The 25,240-nt window shown below is 44.7% G+C and overlaps 1 protein-coding gene across 2 annotated transcripts in view; it reads left to right on the top strand.

Annotated features, from left to right (window-relative positions):
* The window catches only part of GCN1 (GCN1 activator of EIF2AK4), a 728,660-nt gene that overhangs the window by 270,889 nt on the left and 432,531 nt on the right, over positions 1–25,240 (top strand). For both annotated transcript variants that reach the window (XM_078667658.1, XM_078667659.1), the window contains exons 18-19: positions 14,843–15,002; positions 15,648–15,837. In XM_078667658.1, coding sequence (XP_078523784.1) covers positions 14,843–15,002; positions 15,648–15,837 — 350 coding nt within the window. The remainder of the gene's footprint in view (positions 1–14,842; positions 15,003–15,647; positions 15,838–25,240) is intronic.

The raw sequence follows: 25,240 nt of genomic DNA, 5'->3' as shown, positions 1-25,240 counted from the left end.
AAATGGACGAATAGCAGCTAATTTTACGGGAAACGGTACATTCACAGTTGGGTTGTAAAGTCCATACTTTTCCTGGCGGACACAGATTTCAAAATAAATGTCGCTGTAAAAAAATACACATCCGGTACATCAAGTGCAAATTAAAACCTCATGGCAGTTTTAACAGTAGACACAGAGTATATTTTAAAAAGTGGTTTAAGGTAGGCGGTACGGAGATACAGATACAAAGGACAAATAAGCAAAAAGTGCACAGTGCTCTGCTTCGAAGTACGCCACATGGATAGGGGATTGACGTATGCTTTTTTTATCAGGGGAAAAGCCACCAGATTATGAACAATGCCTAATCTTAGTCTGGTAAGGACATACTGGTGCGATTGCTTAGTGACCACTTTTAGATACTTCGAAAAGCCATAACATGCCAAGTTATTAGAATGGTAAAATTGATATGTAACAAACAGGCAGCTGGCTTCACTACGCAATTTTGCTTTAACCCCCAGGTAGACATGTTTAAGCTCCTGTTTGGAAATATCAGTGGCGCTAGCTGGGTCCGCAAAAACATCCATATCAAACATGTCTCTATATGATGTTATAACGTATTTGAGCCATGGAATCAGACTATATTTATCCAAACGGAGGCAGTCATTGATGATTCTCCTGGTGAAACCAGTTTCAGCCTTGGCCCAGATAGATCTCCAGGCCAATAGTGGTCTCAATCCTATTAGATCAGTCAAAAATTCCAACCCAACTTCTTGATGAACCAGCTCATTAGAGGCTGAGGTTGGGAGACAAAGAAGCCTCTTTAAAAAATAATTTTCCGCCACTTGCAGATCCCCATGACGACAGTGTCCCCCGCTGGGGCACATCTATGTCGGTATACATACAACATGTCATATATACGACGACTTCCTATTTTAGAGGCAAATATAGAAACACCAGAAGCACCCTTGCCCATCTTGGCCTTAACATTAAGTATCTCCTGTGCCTACGTGCCACTGCTACTAAAAGTAATGCCTAAATAACAGAATTTGTCCACCACTTCAATTTTTTGATCCCTAAACTGGAATGATCTTAACTTCCTTACCTTCTTCCCACAAGCCATGATAAAAGTTTTTGAGTTATTACTTTTGTTTCCTCCCCTTGATAAAATCAAAAAAACTGTTAATTAATCTCTGCAGACCGACCAGAGTTCTAGATAGCAGAACTGTCGTCTGCGTAGAGCAGTACGGGGATCGCTTGGCCCTCAACGAACGGTGCATCAGCTTTAACCAATTTCAACTCTGAATCCATGGCATTGATAAAAAGGGAGAAAAGGAGTGGGGCAAGGACACAGCCTTGCCTAATACCTGATTTAACCTTGATGTTCTTGGTACATTCCCCCGCTTGGCCAAATCGAATCTGGGCCGACAACTTACTGTACAATCTAGCCAAAAAATAAATAATTGCAGCAGGGGCGCCCAGATCTAATAGTGTAGTTCACAATAGAGCATGATCCACCTAATCAAATGCGCTAGTAAGGTCCGCAAAACAGAGGAATAACGAGCCCTGCTTGGCTCGGGTGTATTTACCAATAATTAGATCTAAGTTAATACACTGCTCGATGGTACCGAGGCCCCTGCGGAAACCGAATTGGGAATCCGCAAGGATACCATTAGCCTCTGCCCACTCCTCCAGTCGCAACAAGAGCACCCTGCTCATTATTTTCATAGATGAGTCTAGAAGGGAGATAGGGCGATAGTTCTTAGCCTCGCCTCTGTCTCCCTTCTTGTAAATAGGTATAATTGTTGACTCACCCCATGTTGATGGAGGAGTGCATTCCTTAACTGCCGCATTAAAAACCTGGGTCAAAAGAGGGCCCCATAACAATGGATCCGCTTTATACAGGTCGACCGGTACCCCATCAGGTCCAGGGGCCTTCCCTCCCTTGCTATTCCGGATAGTATTATCTACCTCTAATGTTGTAATATTGAGGGGTAAATTTGGGCCGAGGACTACAGCCCTAGAACATGTGGAATCTTCTCCGCCCGGATTAAAAATACCAGTGAAGTACAGAACCCAGCTTTCCTCACTGACCTGGGCAGATAATACAGGGAATTCCTCTTTCTGGAAGAAAGGGCTATTTACAGTATTCCAGAAAAGCTTACTGTCCCGGACCTCTGCCGCTTTCGAGAGATTGTCCCAAGCTTCCTCCCTTAACTCTTGCTTCCTGCATTTCAGATGGTTTTTATAGGTTGCCCTAAGAGATTTAACAGCTTCCCTATCCCTATGACAGCTTGAGAGGGCTTTCTTTAATTCTCGTAAGGACTTCGTACAGGCCCTGTCGAACCAGCCTACAGTCACCCTAGAACTACTGGCCTTGGTGATAGTTAAAGTCCTTTTAATTATGTCATTTAATTTCTCAAAGTCGGCAAGAATACATAATGCGCCTGTATTAACATCTAGGCAGCGCTGCAACTCTAGGAGACTAGCTGCCACGATTTTAGTCAGCAACTTTTCTGAATTATCCCAGCACCATTTAATCCTGATGCCGTTCTGTCTACAGGGAATTATTTCGGCAACAGTCCTTCGGGCGGCTTGATCCTTCCTCCCCCAAATTGACATAAACATAGTAAGGCCGTTATGGTCGCTAAGGGCCAAATCGACAATTTCCGGAATAGCACAGAGAGAGCTAATATTTACAGAGACCAACAAATAGTCAATGACAGAGGCTGAGTTCCTCCCTACAAAGGTAGGGACAGGGTTGCCCTCGCTATCATTTGCCGGCTGATGAATTAACAAATCTAGTTTAAGCATATTCAGGGACTCTCCATATGGGGTGTGAACAAAATGAGCCCGGTCCTCCCCTCTAGTCCCATCAAAACCACAGACGTTCATAAAGGAAAAGGGGCACGTACTGATATTAAAATCTCCCCCCCAAATGATATCAAAAGGGACATGATTGGCCCTACAAATTTTATCAACTGCAGTCTCGAGTTCGTTAACTACTGTGGAGCAAGAGGAGTCAAACACATTATTATAATGGTTAATTAGCAGAAAATTTCGACCCCCACTTTGCTGCAACCAGAGCACTTGTGAATGGAATCCAATAATGGTATGGGATTTAACTCGAACCGGAAAGTTCACAGACAATAAAATCACCAGCCCACCTTTAGCCCTGCCCATGGTTGATTCCTGTGCCAAACAATTATAAGACACATATCCATCAAAATGTATCTCTACCGTAGACCACATCTCTTGGAGGCAGAGTATGTCGTAATTAATAACAGACTCCCTCCAACCAAGAGTCTCTTCCTTTTTTCGCCAACCAGCAATATTCCAGCTCGCTATTTTATACCCAGTACCATGATGGCCGTCCTCCCCTCCTATAAACTCCACTGTGGGCATGAGAGGGGGTGCCTTTTGTGATAGGGCCTCTGGACTATAGGATCGTTTATCACAGCTTGACCTTGATTGAACTACAGCCGTTGGCAAATGCTCCACAGAGTCATACTCTAATAGGTCAGTACTTCCCACCAGTACTTCTTTATTCAAATCTTGGGTTCCTCCCATGGGTGACAACTGGGCAACAGGAGGTAGTACAATCAATTGAAACATATACACAAGCATTTACAATGCAATAGGTCTCGCATTTACACAAGTCTGAGCTAGTGGCATTGTAAATGACAATACCTTTTATTTATGTTTTTGTTTTCAAAACATAAATAAAAGGCATTGGCCCTTACAATGCCAATAGCTCAAGCTTGCGTAAATGCGAGACCTATTGTATTGCAAATGCTTGTTCCTCATAGGATAATATTGACACTTTTTCTCCCAAAAAGTTACTAAGTGTCGACTTTTGAAAACTGCAAATATTGATTAAAAATCAGCCGAATAACCCAAACGCATTTTCTCGACTGTTTTCAGGAAATGTCCCAGTGCTGAATCCAGCATTCAGCACTGAGTATGAAAAAGTAACAATAACCTAACTTACCTGCTAAGTGAATTTCCTCCCATAGGATAACATTGGTGATTCTATGTGAAAAAGTTTTTGTGTCAACTTTTGAAATGCAATAATATTCCTTAAAAATCGTAGCTTTAACCAAAATGCATTTACTCACCTGTTTTCAGGAAATGTCCCAGGGCTGAACCAAGGATCCAGTCCTGTGTTAGCAAAAGTAATCTGAAAAATAATTAACTGCATTTTTATGCTTATCTGTACCAGGCTTGCTTGGTTCTAGAAATAAAACAACAGTATATTGTTTTATACAAAACAATTGGCCTAGAGTTCAGTTCTTGAGTGTGAGAGACCATTTGCTGACCGAGTGTGTACATCAAATGATTTACACTGTCCTCTGATACTGCCTTACTGCTTAACCAGGCTACCACTTTAGAGAGTAAGGGTCTATCTAACTTTAGCCTCTGCCAAACCTCTGGAGACCCTTGGACTCTGTACACACTGCACCCCACTTTGGTGCAATATATACAAAGCCAGTTTCTTACAGCGTGGGTTCAATATGCTGAGAAGTTTGATACCAAACTTCCCAGTCTTCAGTGTAGCCATTATGGTGTTGTGGAGTTTGTAATGACAAACTCCCAGCACCATATACTCTTAATGGCAGCAATGCACTTACAGTGCCCAGGAATGGACCTGGGTACTGTAGGGGTACAGGGCACATGCACCTGTGCCCTCACCACTGGCATAGGGCTGAGTGATGTATGCCATGGCAGTGGTTTGTGGGCATGGCACACCCTACTACCAAATGACTGGACATCTGGCACAGTGCACAGCCCAAGACAACTAGGGAGGTTGTCAACAAGGAAGACAAAGCAACTAAATTCAGAATTAAACCAACAGTTACTCCTACCCCCTACTCCGGTAGGAGGCAGACTGAAACATTTCCTCACAAATGGAAACAAATCACTTCAGACAGTACGGATGCTGCATAGAACTAATCAAAACACCTCCAAACAAAGGTCCAAGGAGGAAGGTACATTCCAAGGAAGAAACAACACATCTACTCAAAGAATTAGGAGAAATGATGCCAAAAGAATCAATAGAGTTGGTGTCAAACAAGGAAATAAAGAAAGAAAACTGCTCAACATATTTCCTAATTCCATAGATGGAACACTACGTCCTATCTTGGATCTAAGGTTGCTGAACAAATTAATAAAAAATCTAAGGTTCAGCTTGACACCCCGGCATGAGGTAAAACCCACAACTAGAAGAAGGGGACTACATGGCTACAATAGCTTTCAAGGATTCCTATTTACCTATCCCCATGAGTGCAAAGCACAAAACATTCTTCAGAATAGACTACCAATTCACAGTGTTAGCATTTGGTATAAAATCAACAACAAGAGTATTCACAAAGTGCCTAGCAGCAATAGCTGCATGTCTCCGAAGACAAGGAATACATGTGTACCCTAACCTAGATGACTGGTTAGTAAGGGCAAATTCATACAAAACCTGCTAACAACATATGCAACAAGTAATAGAGACACTATACCAGCTTGGATTATCCATTCACCGGTAGAAGTCACCCCTGGAACCGGAACAGGGGAAAGTGTTCTTGGAGGCAAAAATAGATTCAATTAAAGGGAAAGATTTCCCCATGACAAGAGAATAGCAACACTGCTGAAGGAAATACAGCTATACCAGAAGGGGTAAGCTCTGACACTGAGGACAGTGTGGAAGCTGCAAGGAAGGTTGGCTTCTGCATCCATTTGATACCAAACATATGACTACACCTTAGACCATTTCAGGAATGGCTATACAAGCACAATGGTCACAAGCAACAGGGAGTTGGGAAGATCTAGTGGTTGACACGCAGAGGATACAGGAAGAGATCGGATAGTGGAACACAGTGAACGTAACACAAGGAAGACCATTTCCACAACCATCCAGGTGGGATGGGGAGCACCCATGAACAACCTCCGAATAAGGGGAGTGTGGAAAGAGCAGGATGCTAAACAACACATAAAAATCCTGGAATTAAAGATTGTTTCTAGCCGTAAAAGCCTTTCAGAAAGAGCTCTTTGGGAAAACAATACTGATATAGACAGACAGCACACCCACCCTGTTCTATGTAAACAAACACGGTGGAACACAATCAATACGCCTCTCAACATTAGCTCAACAATTGAGTAATTGGGCAAATCTAATGAAAATGAACATTGTAGCAATGCACCTACTGGGAAATTGGGAACTTCAGAGATGGATTTCTCTACAACACCCCAGAACACAAAATGGCAACGCTTCACCTCCAGGCAACACTTCGAAAAGTCCATTGGGAATGGAATATGGGTAAACTGGTCAGGGATATTTGCATATGCCCCCCCCATGATACCACTATTTCACAAGGTGATCAGCAAATTCAGAATCGGCAGCATGAAGTTGATACTAATTGCTCCACAATGGGCAAGACAAACCTGGTTCTTATAATAATGGAAATATCACACAAAAAATAAAAGAATTTGCCAAAAAGACAAGATTTGTTAACAATGCAAGAAGTAAGGGTGCTTCACCCAGAACCAGAGTCCTTAAGCCTGGCAGCAGGCTCCTGAGGACTTTAGGTGTTTGGACACCTAAAGTTGGTGGAGAACACAATGGCAATCCTTAAAGAGGCAAGAAGGCCTACCACTAGGAAGTTTTATATAGCAAATGGAAACGATATTCACTATGGTGTCTTAAGGAAGAGCTACTCAAAAAGAACACAAAGGATGAAACGGTGCTAAGGTACTTAACACATTTACTGGATTGTAAGATGACCTATGCATCACTGAAGGTTCGCCTAGCAGCAGTCGTAGCATATACAAGGGGTCACATAGGAAGCCTCTTCACTTCACTAGTGGTCAAGTGGTTCCTAGAGGGAGCAAAATGAATCGCACCCCCAAAGAAGGTACCTCCACCTACTTGGAATTTAAATGTGGTACTCTCTCAACTGATGAAGGCACCATTTGAACCATTACACAAGGCTACACTACAAATGCTCAAACTAAAAACAGCCTTTTTGGTAGTAATAAAATGTCTACATAGTGTTACAGGAACTAACATTACAGAAACCTTATTTACAAATGCATAAGGACAGAATCATCATGAGAACGATCCACAATTCATGCTAAAGGTGATCTTGCAGTTCCATATAATTCAAACCATACATATACCAAGTTTCTTCCACAGACTCATGCAGAAAGAATGTTACAGACCCTAGATGCCAGAAGGGCAGTAATTTATTATATTGAAATAACTAAGGAGTACAGGAAAATTAAACAACTTTCTATAATTTTCAAGGGAGACCAGTGACCAAGAAAACAATTGAAGATTGTGGATAGCACAAACAATACAATCGTGCCACAAAAATGCAGGAGAAATAAATACAAAGGGCTCGAGGGGCATATTCTGCAAGGAAGAAAGGAGCAACTATTGCCGTTCTAGCAAACACACAACTTCAAGACATTTGCATGGCAGCAACATGGTCTTCAGTGCACACGTTCACAAAACACTACTTTGTGGATATTCAAATGAACAAGGAAGCTAGTGTTAGACAAAAGGTCTTACAGCATCTATTCTCAAATCATGTTCATGTTTAACCCAGCACTGTAGTACCAAACCGCTACAAAATCAATGCACAGCATGTGAATCCAGAAAAGATTCATGCTGCAAAATGTATAGTTAATTACCGGTCGGTGTAGTTTTGCAGCTTGAAGAATTTTTGGGATTCACAAGCGAACCTTCCCTCCTCCACAAGTGACATCACAAGGGGACACAATATGGAGGTATGTCGACGCCCACCATCAAGAAAGAAAAAAAAGAATAAAGAGTGGAAGGACATAGTTAACCACTTCGGCACTGATGACGAGCTGAGCTCGTAATCAGTTGCGCCGCTCGCACGCTGATGACGAGCTGAGCTCGCCATGTAACGCGGCTTTTTGAAAAAAGCAGCGCAGCGCAAAAATAGCCGCCGCACGCATGCGGTTAAACAATTCCGGACCCAAACACTAGATGGTGGAATAATGCACAGTATGTGAATCCAGAAAATTCTTCAAGCTGCAAAACTACACCAACAGGTAAACTATACGTTGCACAACATCATTCCAGGGCAACAACTTATGAGTACTGTGCCCCCACCACCTTCAACCCGACCACAGCCACACCGGCAAAGCCTCACCCATCTCATGATCCAAAGACTGACATTGGGCCACAACTGCCAATCGGCTGCTTCCGAAACATCTCGTCACGGCTTGGCGCCTAATAAACGGCCTGGACAGCAGGTCGCCTTTCCGAGCCCCTCAACATCGGATTTAAGCCATCCTTCGGCATCAAAACCCTCCATATCAGACTCGTGCAGCCTTTAGGCACCAAAACCTTTGGAACAGAAACAACACTCCAATTTGGCACAGAAAAATCAGCGTCTGAACCAAAGCCTTCGGCCCCTGCCTATATTGACATCAGAGCAGACAAAACACAAATCTTTGATGCATTCTCCAGACATTGTGCAACTAGTGCTCAAGATACTTAATCAAGAATTGGACACCTCGACAAAATCAGCTGATGATTCATACAGATACAGGACACCAGGCTTCCCTATTCAGGGGCGCAGCCTGCTAAAAGGCAGCTGTCTTTTCAGGAGACAGTTGATGTTTCTGTTCCTCCGAAGGAAAAAAAAGGATGGATTAAGCCACTAGTCCACTGCACATCAGTCTATCACCACTGCCTCCTGTGCACACTCTATCACCACTACTGAATCATCCAAGGGTTCACTTCACTCCTTCACATGAGATTGGGAGGAGGGTGTAAACAATTTTCAATACCACCTTAAGATGACTGGGAGTCATATGATGCAGATCAACACAAAACCCAGATCCGGATCTCTACCCATCAAACCTCCCCCCCCTGATGACACCACTACGTATAAGTAGGGCAGCCACTTCCACAAAGTGCCACTCCACACTAAGCCACTGGAGGACGACTTTTAATCAGAGACTGTCTCGTCCTCTCCGCTTCCGACCCAATACATCCCTATGCTCAAGGTTATGCCCAGGCACACTGAGGACCTTTTTAATGACCCAATTAGATCCAAGGTTATTACTCTCAGGTTTGATAAGAAATACAAACCTTCCCTAGTCGACCATGCCTATATATCAAGGGCCCGCGTACGCCTGACTCCATAGTGGTGGCTACAGCCTGTAAACGGGCAAGCTCTCAAACATATTGTGAGGCGCCCCACCAGATAAAGGAAGTAAAAGTATACATGTTGCGGGTTAGAGATTGGCACCACAGTCTGCCAGCCATTGAAGTATTGCTAACACCATTGATCTCTTATCAGCGCGGGGACACGCAGGTGCGCGTAACCAGGCGCTTTATAAGCTTCCCTATTATTATCATTATTATTATTATTATTATTATTATCACGCTACGATAGGTTGATATGGAGGATATTCTCCAGCATCTCCCATAGGAACATAAACAAGCATTGGCATAGCCAAAAGGTCTCGCCTTTGGGACTTTATAAGTGTTTAGCCAGAGCATGCCTTTTCTACGTAGATGCCTTTACCACGCATGCAATGTCTTCAAGCTATGTTGTAGAGCAGTGTGGCTGCTATTCATCATGTTGAAAAGTTATAATATAGTGATACTGTGTCCACTTCTCATGCCACACATTAAACGCCTCTGTCCCTGAATGCATTCCCGTATACTTGCCCCCTCTGCAGGGAACTGGTGCTCATGTAAAGGGCTCTGATACCTTTGGGACGAGTTTGGCTATATAAAAAAAAGTGTTATCACAAGTGCATTACAAACCGCTAAAGATGATGACGACAAAATAATGACAATACTACTGCTATCGATGACAATGTGATAGTAATAATATTGCAGTTACTAACAATAATACTAATAAAACCGATGATAAACTGTTGCAGTGACAAAATAATGACAATACTACTTCTATAATGACAATAATATGATAGTAAAAATATTGCAGTTACTAACAACAATGCTAATAAAACCGATGATATACTGTTGCAGTGACAATACCGCCCACCCCCCCCCCCCCCCCCACGTGATCATGAAAGGTTTTCCCGGTAACATATAAAAGACTTCACATCGCCTCCTCGCTCATAAATATTTGCATAAACAGCAGCGTTGTGTGGCTCTTCCCGTTGATCAGGGCGCTGTTATTTCCCTAGTCACTAATTTAATTCTGAATCTGCCATTATTTGTCTAAGCCCAGCTGACCAAGCAGAGACGGGTTTTAAAGTGGCTTTATGTTTTGATAAATTTGATCGGCTTGAGTTACATTGTAGTTATCTGACATATTTCATTTATATTTTTGCAAAAGCATCAGCTAAAAAAAACTTCAAAACTCTTATTAAATATACCAAACTATTTGTGCTCTGGTTGGTCCTGCCGGGGAGTAATCCAGGAATGAAGCCTTTTTCCCCCCACTGCCTCCTAAATTGACCACACACCATCCGTACAACAGGAGTCGGTGTTCACACGCTGTGCAAACAAAGGGGAGGACCCTCCCAGCCCCTGAATGGGATCAGCTAGTCGGGAGTCAGATATTTGGATGTTTAATTTGCAAATGGATGAAAGCGATAAGAAATGCGAGCTGGCTGTGAAAACAAAGAATAAAAGGATTTTCGAGGGGGGTGGTTAAGTGGGGCTCGCTGCAATCAGTTAAACCGCTGACAACAGCTAACAGAAAACACTGTGGAGTCGGGTACCGGGAAAGGGTGCCCTGGAGAAGTGTCACATTTTAAAACCATCGGCTCTGCCGTTTTGCAAGTGAAAACACTAAAGTTTCCAGTGTTCACGGACATTCCTCCTTGTTTGTGTCTGTGAAAAGTTTTTCATTTCTGTATGCAAAAAAAAAGAAAGCAAAAAGCCCACACAACACAACAAGCGTGGCCGCGAAAGTGAAAGCGACCATGCTGTGTTTAAATAGTAACATGATCTACGACAAGGGAGGAATGCAGCTGCCAGCCTGCGCGGCTCGGCTTACTCCGGAGAGCAAAATGCCGTGGGAGTGAACATTTGAAGAAGAGGTGGGACATACACCGCCTTTGGCCATTTGCGTGCTTTCATTACTGAAAGTCAAACGCAAAGGACAATCAGATGTGTGGGAGGAGCCCGACCCACACAGAGAAGTTTTGAGCCCTCATAAGAAGCCTCTCGTAGACGGCGCATGCGCGCTGTGCTAGGCTCGACCTAAAAAAGGGCATACCAGATTTCTTTAGAGGGCAAACTCATATCCAACACAACCATACGATACGCACTTGAAGCAGCTGATACAGCAGCTAGAAGCATTAATTCAAGCCTCCTTCTCAGGAGACATGCCTGGTTAAGGATATCCTGAAACCTGAAATTCTGCTAACTTGTTAGCCCTCCCACGGCAAACATCTTTTGGGCCCGAGGTAGATTCCCTTCTAGAAAAAATAAAAAAAAGAACGAGTGATTGGAGTGTTGCAAACACAAGCCAGCGTGGCTCCTTTCGCTACTGAATCTATCCTGGAGGGTCCAAAACAACCTCCCCTGAGGCATCCACCTTTTATAACACACACACTCAGATATCCAACCCAAAGGATACTATAGATTCATATATGGGAAACCATTCTCGAGGTAGAGGAGGTTTCACCAAACCTTCCACCTCCACCACCAAGCCTTGACTTGCCCACCATTACCCCGATCACATTACACCTGTCGGAAGACTACAGCAGCTCTTTTCCACATGGAGTAATATCACATCTGACTAAGGGGTGTTGGATATTATCCAGCATAGTTATTGCCTTCCTGGAACTCACTTCCACACCTCCAAACTTTCCACCCTGCTGCTAGAGACTGTCATTTAAAGTGTATTCACTTTACTTCCTTATCCCCAAAAAGGATGGGTGTCTAAGACCAATCATCGACCTCAGACCCCTTAACAGGTATATTCTTTCCGAGCACTTCCACATATACACACTTCAACATGTAATTCCTCTACTACAACAAGGCGACTTCATGGCAGCACTGGACCTAAAGGATGCCTTCTTCCACATTCCAATTCACCCAGCACATTGTCAATACCTCAAATTCTTGCTAAATGGACAACCTTTTCAGTTCTAAGGGCTTCCATTCGCAGTCGACACAGCCCCAGGCAATTTACTAAGTGCTTAGCTATAGTAGAAATTCACGCAGGCAAAACATCCATGTTTTCCCTTGCCTGGATGATTGGCTCATCAACAACAATACTCCTCAAACCTGTTTACAACACACTAAAACTACCATAAACCTACTCCACCAACTAGGTTTCACTACCTATTCAGTCAAATCTTGCCTGCGGCCCCTTCAAATACAACCTTATGTAGGAGCCATCCTCAACTCCCACATTGGGATACTTACCCAAATGCTGCACATTTTCAATCCTTCAAAGCACTTATTCCACAATTTCAACCTCATTGGCAAATGAAGTGAGAACTGTCATTCACCTCTTAGGCATCATGCATAGCCATAGAACCAAATGCCAGACTCAATATGCATCCTTTGCAAGAATACTTAGCGCATAAATGAACTGAAGTAGAAGGTCAGCTACAAGATCTAGTTTTGATCAGCCAACAAGCTTACCACACTGGGCAGTGGAGAAATTCCAACAATATTCTAAAGGGACTGCCTTTTCTAGACCCAGTTCTGCAGGGAACCATAGCAGCAGGCTCATCACTCCCTGGTTGGGGTGCGCACTCGCAGGAAGTTACTGTACAGGACCACGGGACACCCAGTCAAACTAATCACCAAATCAGTCACCTAGAGTTGCTAGCAGCTAGAGTTGCTAGCTGTTCATCCAGCAGCTGAAAACCTTCCTTCCCCACTTATCTGAAAAAGTGGAACTCATGAAAACAGACATCATGACTACCATGTATTATCTGCAAAAACAGGGGATGAGGTTGTCTCCACTATCTCATGTAGCCCAGACCCTCTGGAGGTATTCTGTCTGACACATTTACCTATTAGCAGAGTAACTACCGAGGGTGGGCAACGACTTTGTGGATCTCGTCAGCGGGAGACAACAAGGCCGCAAGTGGTAACTCAACCCACATGTCCTCCACCTAGTCTTCCAACATTGGCGTCACCCAGGCATAAATGTATTTTCCACAGCAGAAAATGCCAAGTGGCCATCTTAGTGGCTCCCACATGGGTCAGACAACAATAATTCACCACACTACTAGAATTCTCAGTTCCACAGCAGGTACTTCCCGACTGGCAGGACCTTCTAACCCAAATCAGGGAGCAGTAAGACATTCAAGCCCCAGATCCCTCAATCTTGCTCTAGAGGTCTTAGAATTTGGATACCTAAATCTACCTCAACAGTGTATGGATATTCTTTAAAAAGCAAGAAGACCCACTACTAGAGTCTGCTATGCGACAGTATGGAAACGCTTTGTTCTCTATTGTCATTCAAAGGATATTAACCCTGTAACAGCGAAGCCTCAAGACACTGTCTGTTACCTTCTCCATTTACAAACCTATGAGTTAGCCTTCACTTTCATAAGACTACACCTAGCAACAGTTGCCACATATCTCCAAAACAGGGAACAAACTTCTATATTCTGGATTCCTGTCATTCAAGATTTCTTAGAGGCCTTAAATTTGTGCCTAGTGTTCCTCCAAAACAAGCTTGGAAACCTCAGTGTTGTGTTAACAAGGTTAACAGGTCCCCCATTTGAACCTTTACATTCATGCACTCTCCAGTTTCTATCCGGGAAAGTTACTTTTCTCATTACGATCACTTCACTCACACATATCACTGAGCTTCAGGCATTAACTCTAGAAAAAACATTTTTCCAACGTCATAGCGACTAAGTTATACTACATACCAACCCTCAATTCCTTGCAAAAGTGGTCTCATAGTTCCACTTAAATCAGCCAGTTGAGTTGCCAACATTCTTTCTATAACCCGATTCTGTTGCGAAAGAGCTTTAATCGCAGTGGATGTAAAAAGAGCTCTCATGTATTATATTGACAGAACTTAATAATTTAGAAAGACACAACTATTTGTTGCTTCTTCAAAACCACATAAAGAAAGGGCCTACCCTAAAGCAAGCATTTCACGTTGTATTGTAAAATACATCCAAACTTGTTACGCTAAATCTAAACTAACTTTACTTATCCCTCCCAAAAAAGGAAGCCTCCATGGCCTTTTTCGGCAATATACCCATGGCTGACATATGTAAGGCAGCTACAAGGACGACATCGCACACATTTTCTTAACATTGTTGTGTAGATGCCATGACCCGTCAACAAGCCAATGTGGGCCAAGCAGTTCTCCGTACATTATTTCAAACAAACGCAACCCACACAGGTTAGCCACCATGATGGGAGGAAAACTACTTTACAGTCTATGCTAAGCTTGTGTATCTACAGCCACATAAGCCATCAAATGGAAAATGTAACTGACCCAGTGAGCATCTGTTTGTGGTTATCTAAATTAAACATCATACTATTTTTGCACGATCATCTCACTAAGATATATTAATCTTCACACTCAATCCTCACCTGTTAAGTGGTAAACAATCTAGCAAATGGAGTCAAGTACCATGTGTATTGCAAGGAAGATGAGGAGGCACTACACCTCGTGACTCGAAAAACTTAATCGAAGAAAAATAACTTGCACACTGTCGTGCTTAACTCTAGATGGCAGACCTATGCTAAGCATATGAATCTACTGCACTAAATGCCACAAACAGATGCTTACTTGGTAAGTAACATTTTCCATCCAGCACAAGCAAAAAACATTGCATGCAATACACTTCTGCTTATTCTGCCTGCTTGTATTTCGAGGTCATACCTCTAACATCTTGGCCATTCACATTGCTCCCCTTCTGGTTGCAGGCCTTATCACCGCACGCTGCTCTCAGTACTACTCAACTGTTCCTGGCGAGTGCGTAAGCTGGCCCAGCAAACTGTTAAGAAGCTGCTCTCTTCACTGGGTGGATTTCGGCTTGCAGATGGACTCTTGGGAGAACTTAAAACTGTTCTGAATACTCATAAGGTATGTTCTATGAAAATTACCCCGTTTAGGTGTTTATATCCACCTCACATCTGTTTAGTCTCTTGGGCAGTCTAAATAGTCCTCCTCCTGCAGCAGCACTAAGCAGACTCCTTATGTTGTTTTTAGGACTGGCCTGATAGCACAGCTGTTTGCTGATGCAATGTTGCTAATTTACTTTAAGTATAGAGTGGACGTTGTACGCCCAGTAAAGTTTTACTCTTACCCTAAACTGTTGGCTATTTGATGTATTAATCCACCTTCCAAGAAGTGCTTCCCACTGAATACATGAGGTACTATTTCACATCTGGAAACTTAAATAGAGCATCACAGTTTGCCACTTTGACTGGTTTATCTGCAATATGCATTCTGCACAAAAAGCAATGATTTATTGATAACTTTTCTCCAAAATTTACAAAGAGAGTCCGTAGGTCAGGCTTTAATGTGATAAGCTGCAATGGTGTATGCAGTACATGTCAGCTACATTTGTGAATGTCTATGATTGTATTTGTAAGAAGAACTTTTGGCTTTGCTGATGCTTGTTGTTTCTTTTTTGCTCCTCCATACCCTTCAATTTGTCTTGCACCTTCTTCTTCCTAGTCTCTGTGTTTTTAATTGAGGTCTCTCTCTGTCTTGGTTGCTTCCCAGGTGTTGCCTCCAGAGGTGTTGGTGACGGAGTCAGGAGAGCTCTCTGAATTGGGGAAAGCATATGTACCCCCTCGTGTTCTTCAGGAAACGCTTAATGTCATTGCTAATGTGCCTGGGCTAGAGCCAGAAAGCCCAGAGGCAGAGAAACTTGCAAAGGACCTGCTGATTTTGGCACACCACCCATCTATAGGTGAAGCACAAGTGCATTTACAGCCATACCAAAGGAGTTTTGGTGAACTGTGTGCTTGATTGCGGAAATGAGTGCTTCTTAGAAGTATGGGGAAGAAGTGCCTTAGCTTGTGAGGATTTGTATGCACATGAGAGGAATACAAAAGCCTTTAACCTGAGGACAGTGAGTCAGGCATTTGTATACATTTCTGTAGACGTGCAGGCAGAAGTGATGCTATAAGAATGGTATGTTATATTATTTACACTAAACATTGAAGGTTCTCCAACATCAACCCTTCTCATGGATACTTCTACCTACAGATTCCTCACCTGTAAATAAAATCCCAGTCATCAAATTGGATCAGAAAACCACAAAGCTCTAAAGTTGCTGATAGGGTGTGCTGGCTTCATGTCAACGGTGGAAGTAAAGTCAGATGACATAACCAAAGCCTTTTAGTTCTCACTCTCGCACAATAATGTCAGTCACCTTTATTCAACACTTTTAACAGGGATCCAGAGCTTGCTCTACCCTGAGAGCTGTAAGTTTTCCTCACATAAAATTCACTTCAGTGCGGTTCAGAAGTCTTCTCCAAGGCATCCGGGCTTCAAGCTTCATAGGGACTGTGAGGGACAGATATCTATTACTGATCCCCATTCTGTCTGCCTTTGGTATGTACGATGATGGTGATAGGGTATTGGCAAGTGTGTCATTGGCCAGTGATTTGGACACCTCCCTGGAGATGAAGATTTAATTTGTAGCAGGGAATCCTACCGCAGTAGTTATGTCATGTCACTCAGTGGTCAAAAAAGCTGCTAAGGTACTAGAGCTTCAGCTTCCTACAGTGGATGGCAAGAAAAATGTCCTCACTAAAGTCCTCCTCGGCAGCACCCACATTAGAACCCCTACTGCCTTTCAACGCTGCCTTGCTGGATCTGATGATTGCAGCCTACGAGAAGGCCACCTCCGCAATTGTGGTCAACAGGCTGTTGGCAAAGCGCTATTGTTCCGCATCAGAGTATCCTCCTTTCCTTTCTGCACACCCGTCTCCAGGAAGCCTCGCCATACAAGCATATTGCTCCTCTAGGCAATTCTGGCACCATCCCTTCTGTACCTTCTGACAGTTAAACTGTCTGGAATGTAGGGGGAATGCACTTTTTCAGTGGCCAGTATGGTGTTTGAGTCCCTGAATGCCGCCCATCTCCTGTTGCGATACACCCATGACTAATGGGACATGTCCCACTCTGTGGCACACATTATGGGTACCTCCGTCTCTCTGAGGTGACACGCCTAGCTTCAAACCTTCCTCTTCTCCTCGAATTTGCAGGCCAATTTAATGAATATCCTCTTTTGTGGAGCACTCATGATCAAGGATAAAGCTGACTTTGCATTGTAAATCTTCAAAGCAAGCAAGGCCACAACCTGATCCTGTGGTTTCCAACGACCTTTGCCTACCAAGGACTTCCACCAGCTAAAGCATTTTCGAGTGATCTCGAGATAATTTTCCTTCCATAAGCACCAGTCCCAGCACTCAGACCGAGCACCCCCTAAGTTCACTGGTGATGCAGTACGGGGTCAGAACCAGAGGCAAGGGCCTGGGATCACTCTACCACCTCCTTCTTTTCCTCTTTCTCACTACCAGGAATGCAGGTCTGGTTTACTTCTACAAACCTAAGTGGGGCCTGTGGGGAGGGGACGGTGTTCTCCTTTCTACCTGCCTGGGCAGCCATTCTCTCCAACCTATGGGTCCTTACATTTTTAGAAAGGTCTTAGACCCTACCCTTCCTTTATGCTCAACCTCACCATTGCCCCGGCATCTCCCCTGTAGCCAGACCATCTCTTTTTCCTGCAACAAGAAGTGGCAGCACTCCTCTTGAAGGGAACTCTGGATTTAGTGCCAGAGCAACAAATGGGACAAGGATGTTGCTCCCATTTCGTTGTTCCCAAGGAGGAGGAGGGTCTGCGTCCAATCCTAGACCTCAGGGACTTTAATTTCTTAATCAGGAAGAAGTTCAAGATGCCGACCCTAGCTCAGGTGTTTTTGTAATCTGGAGACTGGATGGTGTCACTCGAGCTGCAGGACGTATATTTCCACGTTCATATGAGGAATTCGTAATGGTACCTCCACAGGCAGTGGTTGCAGCACGGGAGATACCTGTTAATCTTCATCATAGTCTCCCCAAGCTCTACAGCCGATGTAGTTTAGAAGGGGAACAAGTCAAACCTGCACAATGAGATGGCCTTCAGTCCCCCTCTAAGTGTGAGCAAGGTAGTGACGTATTCCTACACCCTATAGTGGTATTGGAAATAAGAGGTTTCTGGTTTCCAGAGGAGCAGGTGCTTCCCATCAAACTGTTGTGACTGTTTACAATTTGGCTGGCACTTCAGTCCTTCCTCACCGTCATCCAAGGTCGGTCTGTGATGGATAATTTGACAGTGATGTACACGAACAAACAAGGGGGAGGTATGGTCTTTTCTCATTTGTCCAGAGGCATTAAAGCTGTGGTCTTGGGCACACTACCAAGGGATCTAGTTAACAGCCAATTATCTCCAACTGTCAGAAACGACAGCCTGAGCTGTCGATATCTTGCAGATCATGAGTTGTGTCTCATGCTGGAGGGTAGTCCAGGCCATCTTCACTCAGTGGGGCGCTCCTCGAGTGGACTTGTTCACCTCCTCTGAAAATGCTGAATGCCAGCAGTTCTATGCCTTCCAATATAGGTTGAGGTGAGCATTTCAGTTGATGTGAAACTTTCAACTGCACTGCACGCCCCTCCCCCTTGATTCCTTTAGTTAAGAAAGACCGGACACAAGATGTTTTAATAACCCCAAATTGGCACAGGAAGGTGTGGTATATAGACATTAGGCATGCATCCCTATATCAGGCTGCCATTCAGGGCAGACCTTCTTTCTGTCAGGTGGAATGGTGCTGTGGCACTTCGCCTGGGGGATCGAGTAAACTCACGGACACCGGAGTGCTTGGCAAAGCAGGCTTTATTTTATACCATCGCCGTTTTTGTGCTGGTAGGCGGTAGAAAGCGAGGGGTTCTTCGTTCTCCCCAATTATGCTTCTTATTGTTCCCAGTCTCCGCTCCCGGTGTCTCCTGGGATTTGTAGGCCGACCCGCCGCCGTTGTCCTCGCTGGTTCAACAGGTACCAGGAAGAAAAGGACACCAGCGTTAGTGCGGCGCCCTCTTGCCGGTGCTTAAGGGGAGGGGTAGTGAGGACACACACGTGCTGTTTAGAAACCCAGTAACAGTGCCGGTAAGTGAGGGGGGGGGGGGTTTGACAGACTAGTCGTGCCGAATGCTCCCACAGGGAGGTTTGCTCCACCTCCGTCCCGCCCAACCCGTGAAGCGAGCCCGTACCGGTTCTAGCCACACTTCTCGGGAAGTGTGGCTGGGCGCTGTACCGTCCCGTTGGCCTCCCGGCTTGTCGTTGGAGTCACGGTCTCCGTCTCCTTCCAGGATCCACTCTTCCGGGGTCGCCTTCTCCGTCCTCGACTCTCCTCGCGCCTCCTCGTCCTCCGACCTCTCCTCCGCCGTCCACCAGTCTCCCGAAATTCCCGATCTCCAGTCCGCTCCTTCCGCTTCGTCTCCTCCTCCACAACTCTCTCCTCCTGCGGGTGTATCACACACCTGAGCCGAGTCTGGGCTGGGCTTTACCGGCAGCCGGTGGGCGGGGGCTGGTTCCAGCTCCGCCCAATTAAAGAAACACGGGTCCGGAGTAGGTGTCCCTGGGTTGTGCGTCGTGTCCCCTGGCGTCTTCCATAAGTCTGTATGCTGGGCAAAAAGAGGGGAGAGATTAACAGGAAGGCCAGGAGGGCCCGAGTCCGGGTCCTCCCCGTCACACCCCTCCCCCCTAGGATTCTCCCGATCGGGGAGAGGATAACGAGACAGGAAGTCAGCGTTGGCATTGTCCTTCCCCTTTCGGTGCCGAACCTGAAAACTGAATGGTTGTAGGGCCAGGAACCATCTCATGACCCTAGGATTGTTCGACATGTTACGACTCATCCACAAGAGTGGCGCATGGTCGGTATATAGGACGAAGTGATGCCCCTCCAGGTAATACCTACTAACAGGAGGGGGGAGAGAGAGAGTCAGTGGATTCAGTCTCCCGAGTCATATACATAAACAAAGTGGAATCCACTCAGGTGATAGTGATCCCTAAGGTGATGGGGAACACACAATGTTGTTTAAATGCCCCTCACACACCAACAGGCCCCTTGGTGTCATGCTTCATCATCGGGGCCTTCGCACCCCTCTACGGGACGCGGCGTGCTACGACTCGCGAATACGCAGGAGCACTTGACGTGAACTATGTGTGGGGGTGTGTGTTTTTAACAAGGATGTGAGTGAGGTGAGGTGAAAAAAGTGGGTGGTTAAAAAATACCTGGCACGTGGGAAGAAAAAAACTTTATTAAATCCCCGGCTGGTATTATTAAAATTTAAAGTGCAGGGCGTGGTTGTAAAAAGATACGTATTAGGGTATCAAACCACTGTATTAAAAGTCAACATGTTTCGGAGGTCAGAGCCCCCTTCTTCAGGACAAGGGTGTATGCACTTACCCTCCCCTTACTCACATGTAAAATGTAAAAGTGAAAAATAAAATTACCACAATGTGTAATGTTCCTCACAATGTTATATGTAAGTGAGTGTAGTTGCGCCCAGTTGGCGTAAGAACCTGTGGAAACAAAATCATATATAAACAGACAGTTTATCACAGTTTTAGAGGAGAAGGATAATGCTTCTCTGAAAAAACATCAGGTGAAACCAAAAAATAATTGGAACCTGGAAGAAGAAAGAAAAAAGACACTACACACATATACACACGCATACCAACACAAATTGCTGCTCAGATGGAATATGAGCAGAGCAAAGAGAACAAAAGATCTTACTTAAAGTTCACAACTAGAGGACTTCATGAGCCTTTAACGTATATTGGGGAATCCTTTCCTAATCAGAAACCTAGGAAATCAAAGGTTCAGCAAATCAGAGGAAGAACTCAAGCATCTGAGCGCCACAAGAACAATGTACAACTGCTTCTCAAAATGGTCTCATAACTCACGGTTACAGCAACAACAAATCGCCTGCCATCCCTCAACGCGGCTCCGATGAAGTGAGCAGCAGAGGGATTCGGGCCTTTAAATACGCTTGTCTGGGGGTAATTAGTGAGGGTTAATTGATTAATGCAAACCGGTACAAGCCCAAATACGGAGAGATATCACCAAATACCCGGTAATGCGCTAACGTCCTACACTGATCCTTCGTGCATGCGCACAACAGAGTACAGCCGGCGCATGCGCGATAGACTGATCTAATGCGCATGCGCACATGCAAACGCTTTGTAAAAGACGCGAAGCTAGCGGTATCATATTGAAATGCTTGGAAGTGGATGGCAAGATCTAATGCGCATGCGCACCTGCAAATGCTTCGTGAAGGACGCGAGGCTTGCGGTATATATTGGAATGCTTGGAAATGAATGGAAAATGGCCTATTTAAACCCAAAAAAACAAAAATAAGGCAGGGATAAGGTGTTATGGCCAGTAGACAAAAAGAGGATTACCCTATTTCAGGGGTGTGCCTACCATTTCCGTAGTTGTTCTCACGGGTGTATTTCACATATAATAGTTCTTAAGAGGAAATTTTAAGAAAGACTGTGGTGAGAGAGGTTAAGGTCAGCTCCAGAAAGGGTTCAACATCCATCAAAAATCGATGGTACCACGTTGAGCTGATGTGTATAACCCTATTGGTCCACAAACAATTAATAAGTAACCATATGAGTATATTGACCAAAGCTCATTGTAAAGGGTGGGCAGATCGAGTGTTTATCTAAGAAGGTTCCATGGAATGGAATCATTCAGTCCAGTGGTGTCGGTCCCCAACCGAAACACCCACCGTTGTTCTTTTTCCAGCAGACCTGTCTCTGAGGGCAATTGTTCAATAACTGTCCACTGCAGCTCATTCACACAGTGTTGATTTTCAATATAATGGGTTGACATTTTGGTAGTTTGTTTCTTGCACCTGATGTTGCTCTTGTGTTCATTTAACCTGACCCTAACAGGTCTGGTGGTCATGCCCACATATTCCTTTCCACATGGGCAGGTAATTAAGTAAACTACATTTTTGCTGTTGCAGTTAGTAAATGCCCGCTGTTCCCATGTGGTGCCATTGGAAAAGATTAGGTTCTGCGTCTTTTTTGTGAGGTGGCAGTTATTACAGTTTCCACATGGGTAGTGCCCATGTAAGCCTTGCAACCTCGTCTGATCCTTGACCGGGGGGGGCGGTCGAGTGTGGACAAGTATGTCCCTCAAGTTCCTACCTCTTCTGTGTGCAAAGAGGGGTTTCTCCAAAGACAAGCCACCACTCGTTAAAGTGCGCCAATGTTTGTGGACCAATTTAGTCACTTGGTTATTGAACAATTGCCCTCAGAGACAGGTCTGCTGGAAAAAGAACAACGGTGGGTGTTTCGGTTGGGGACCGACACCACTGGACTGAATGATTCCATTCCATGGAACCTTCTTAGATAAACACTCGATCTGCCCACCCTTTACAATGAGCTTTGGTCAATATACTCATATGGTTACTTATTAATTGTTTGTGGACCAATAGGGTTATACACATCAGCTCAACGTGGTACCATCGATTTTTGATGGATGTTGAACCCTTTCTGGAGCTGACCTTAACCTCTCTCACCACAGTCTTTCTTAAAATTTCCTCTTAAGAACTATTATATGTGAAATACACCCGTGAGAACAACTACGGAAATGGTAGGCACACCCCTGAAATAGGGTAATCCTCTTTTTGTCTACTGGCCATAACACCTTATCCCTGCCTTATTTTTGTTTTTTTGGGTTTAAATAGGCCATTTTCCATTCATTTCCAAGCATTCCAATATATACCGCAAGCCTCGCGTCCTTCACGAAGCATTTGCAGGTGCGCATGCGCATTAGATCTTGCCATCCACTTCCAAGCATTTCAATATGATACCGCTAGCTTCGCGTCTTTTACAAAGCGTTTGCATGTGCGCATGCGCATTAGATCAGTCTATCGCGCATGCGCCGGCTGTACTCTGTTGTGCGCATGCACGAAGGATCAGTGTAGGACGTTAGCGCATTACCGGGTATTTGGTGATATCTCTCCGTATTTGGGCTTGTACCGGTTTGCATTAATCAATTAACCCTCACTAATTACCCCCAGACAAGCGTATTTAAAGGCCCGAATCCCTCTGCTGCTCACTTCATCGGAGCCGCGTTGAGGGATGGCAGGCGATTTGTTGTTGCTGTAACCGTGAGTTATGAGACCATTTTGAGAAGCAGTTGTACATTGTTCTTGTGGCGCTCAGATGCTTGAGTTCTTCCTCTGATTTGCTGAACCTTTGATTTCCTAGGTTTCTGATTAGGAAAGGATTCCCCAATATACGTTAAAGGCTCATGAAGTCCTCTAGTTGTGAACTTTAAGTAAGATCTTTTGTTCTCTTTGCTCTGCTCATATTCCATCTGAGCAGCAATTTGTGTTGGTATGCGTGTGTATATGTGTGTAGTGTCTTTTTTCTTTCTTCTTCCAGGTTCCAATTATTTTTTGGTTTCACCTGATGTTTTTTCAGAGAAGCATTATCCTTCTCCTCTAAAACTGTGATAAACTGTCTGTTTATATATGATTTTGTTTCCACAGGTTCTTACGCCAACTGGGCGCAACTACACTCACTTACATATAACATTGTGAGGAACATTACACATTGTGGTAATTTTATTTTTCACTTTTACATTTTACATGTGAGTAAGGGGAGGGTAAGTGCATACACCCTTGTCCTGAAGAAGGGGGCTCTGACCTCCGAAACATGTTGACTTTTAATACAGTGGTTTGATACCCTAATACGTATCTTTTTACAACCACGCCCTGCACTTTAAATTTTAATAATACCAGCCGGGGATTTAATAAAGTTTTGTTCTTCCCCCGTGCCAGGTATTTTTTAACCACCCACTTTTTTCACCTCACCTCACTCACATCCTTGTTAAAAACACACACCCCCACACATAGTTCACGTCAAGTGCTCCTGCGTATTCGCGAGTCGTAGCACGCCGCGTCCCGTAGAGGGGTGCGAAGGCCCCGATGATGAAGCATGACACCAAGGGGCCTGTTGGTGTGTGAGGGGCATTTAAACAACATTGTGTGTTCCCCATCACCTTAGGGATCACTATCACCTGAGTGGATTCCACTTTGTTTATGTATATGCCTCCAGGTAATACCTCAGTTTCTCGACAGCCCATCGTATTGCGAGACATTCCTTCTCTATTGTGGGGTACCTCACCTCCCTGGGGAACAACTTGCGGCTGATGTAGAGAATGGGTTGTTCCCCTCCGGCCACGTTCTCTTGGGACAATACCGCTCCGATCCCATAGTCGGAAGCGTCCGTATGTAGCACAAAAGTCTTCGTAAAGTCGGGGGAGGCAAGCACGGGGCTTGTCGTGATGGCCCTCTTCAAGGTTTGGAAGGCTTTCCACATTGCCAGGGAGGGGCTCTGGAAGTCATGGTTTGGTTTTTGTTTTCTTAGGGTGTCGGTCAGTGGGGCGGCTATGTCCGAAAAAGAGGGGATAAACCGCCTATAATAGCCCACTAGCCCCAAAAAAGCCCTCATTTCTTTCTGACTTTTGGGAAAAGGCGTGTCGGCTATGGCTCTGACTTTTTCGTGCTGGGGCTCTATAACTCCGTGCCCTAGGACGTATCCTAGGTATTTGACCTTCTGGAATCCGATTCTGGATTTTTTTGAATTGATATGTAGGCCTGCCATGCTGAGTTGTTGTAGGATGATCTGTAGGTGGTGTAGGTGTTCCTCCCATGATGGACTGAATATAATGATGTCATCCAGGTAGGCCGAACTATACCCCTGGTGTTTTCTCAGTACCTCGTTCATCAGTCTTTGGAAGGTGGCCGGTGCCCCATGAAGGCCAAAGGGGAGCACGTTGAATTCGTAAAGGCCATCGGGAGTAGCGAAGGCAGTTTTCTTTCGGTCTTTTTCTCACAGTGGGACTTGCCAGTACCCTTTTGTTAGATCGAGGGTGCTGATGTATTTCGCGTCTCCTAATTTTTCTATGAGTTCGTCGATCCTGGGTATCGGGTATGCATCGCAGGAAGACACAGCGTTTAACACTCTAAAATCCATGCAGAACCTGCTGCTGCCATCCGGTTTGGGCACCATCACTATGGGCGACGACCATTCGCTTCTCGAGGGGCGGATCACTCCTAATCTCAGCATCTCCTTCACTTCCTTGCTTATAGCATCCCTTTTTGAGGCTGGGATCCTGTAGGGCCGTTGTTTCACCGTGACTCCCTCCTGGGTCTCTATTCAATGTTCTGTTAGCTTAGTTGTTCCCGGTAGGTTGGAAAATATGGCTTCAAAGGGCCGTAGGACCTGATGCAATTCCTCT

This window comes from Lissotriton helveticus, chromosome 11 (genome assembly GCF_964261635.1).
Source record: "Lissotriton helveticus chromosome 11, aLisHel1.1, whole genome shotgun sequence".
NCBI classification, from domain to species: domain Eukaryota; kingdom Metazoa; phylum Chordata; class Amphibia; order Caudata; family Salamandridae; genus Lissotriton; species Lissotriton helveticus.
Note: the sequence above shows the minus strand (reverse complement) of the source record. Positions and strands in the feature narration are given on the sequence as shown.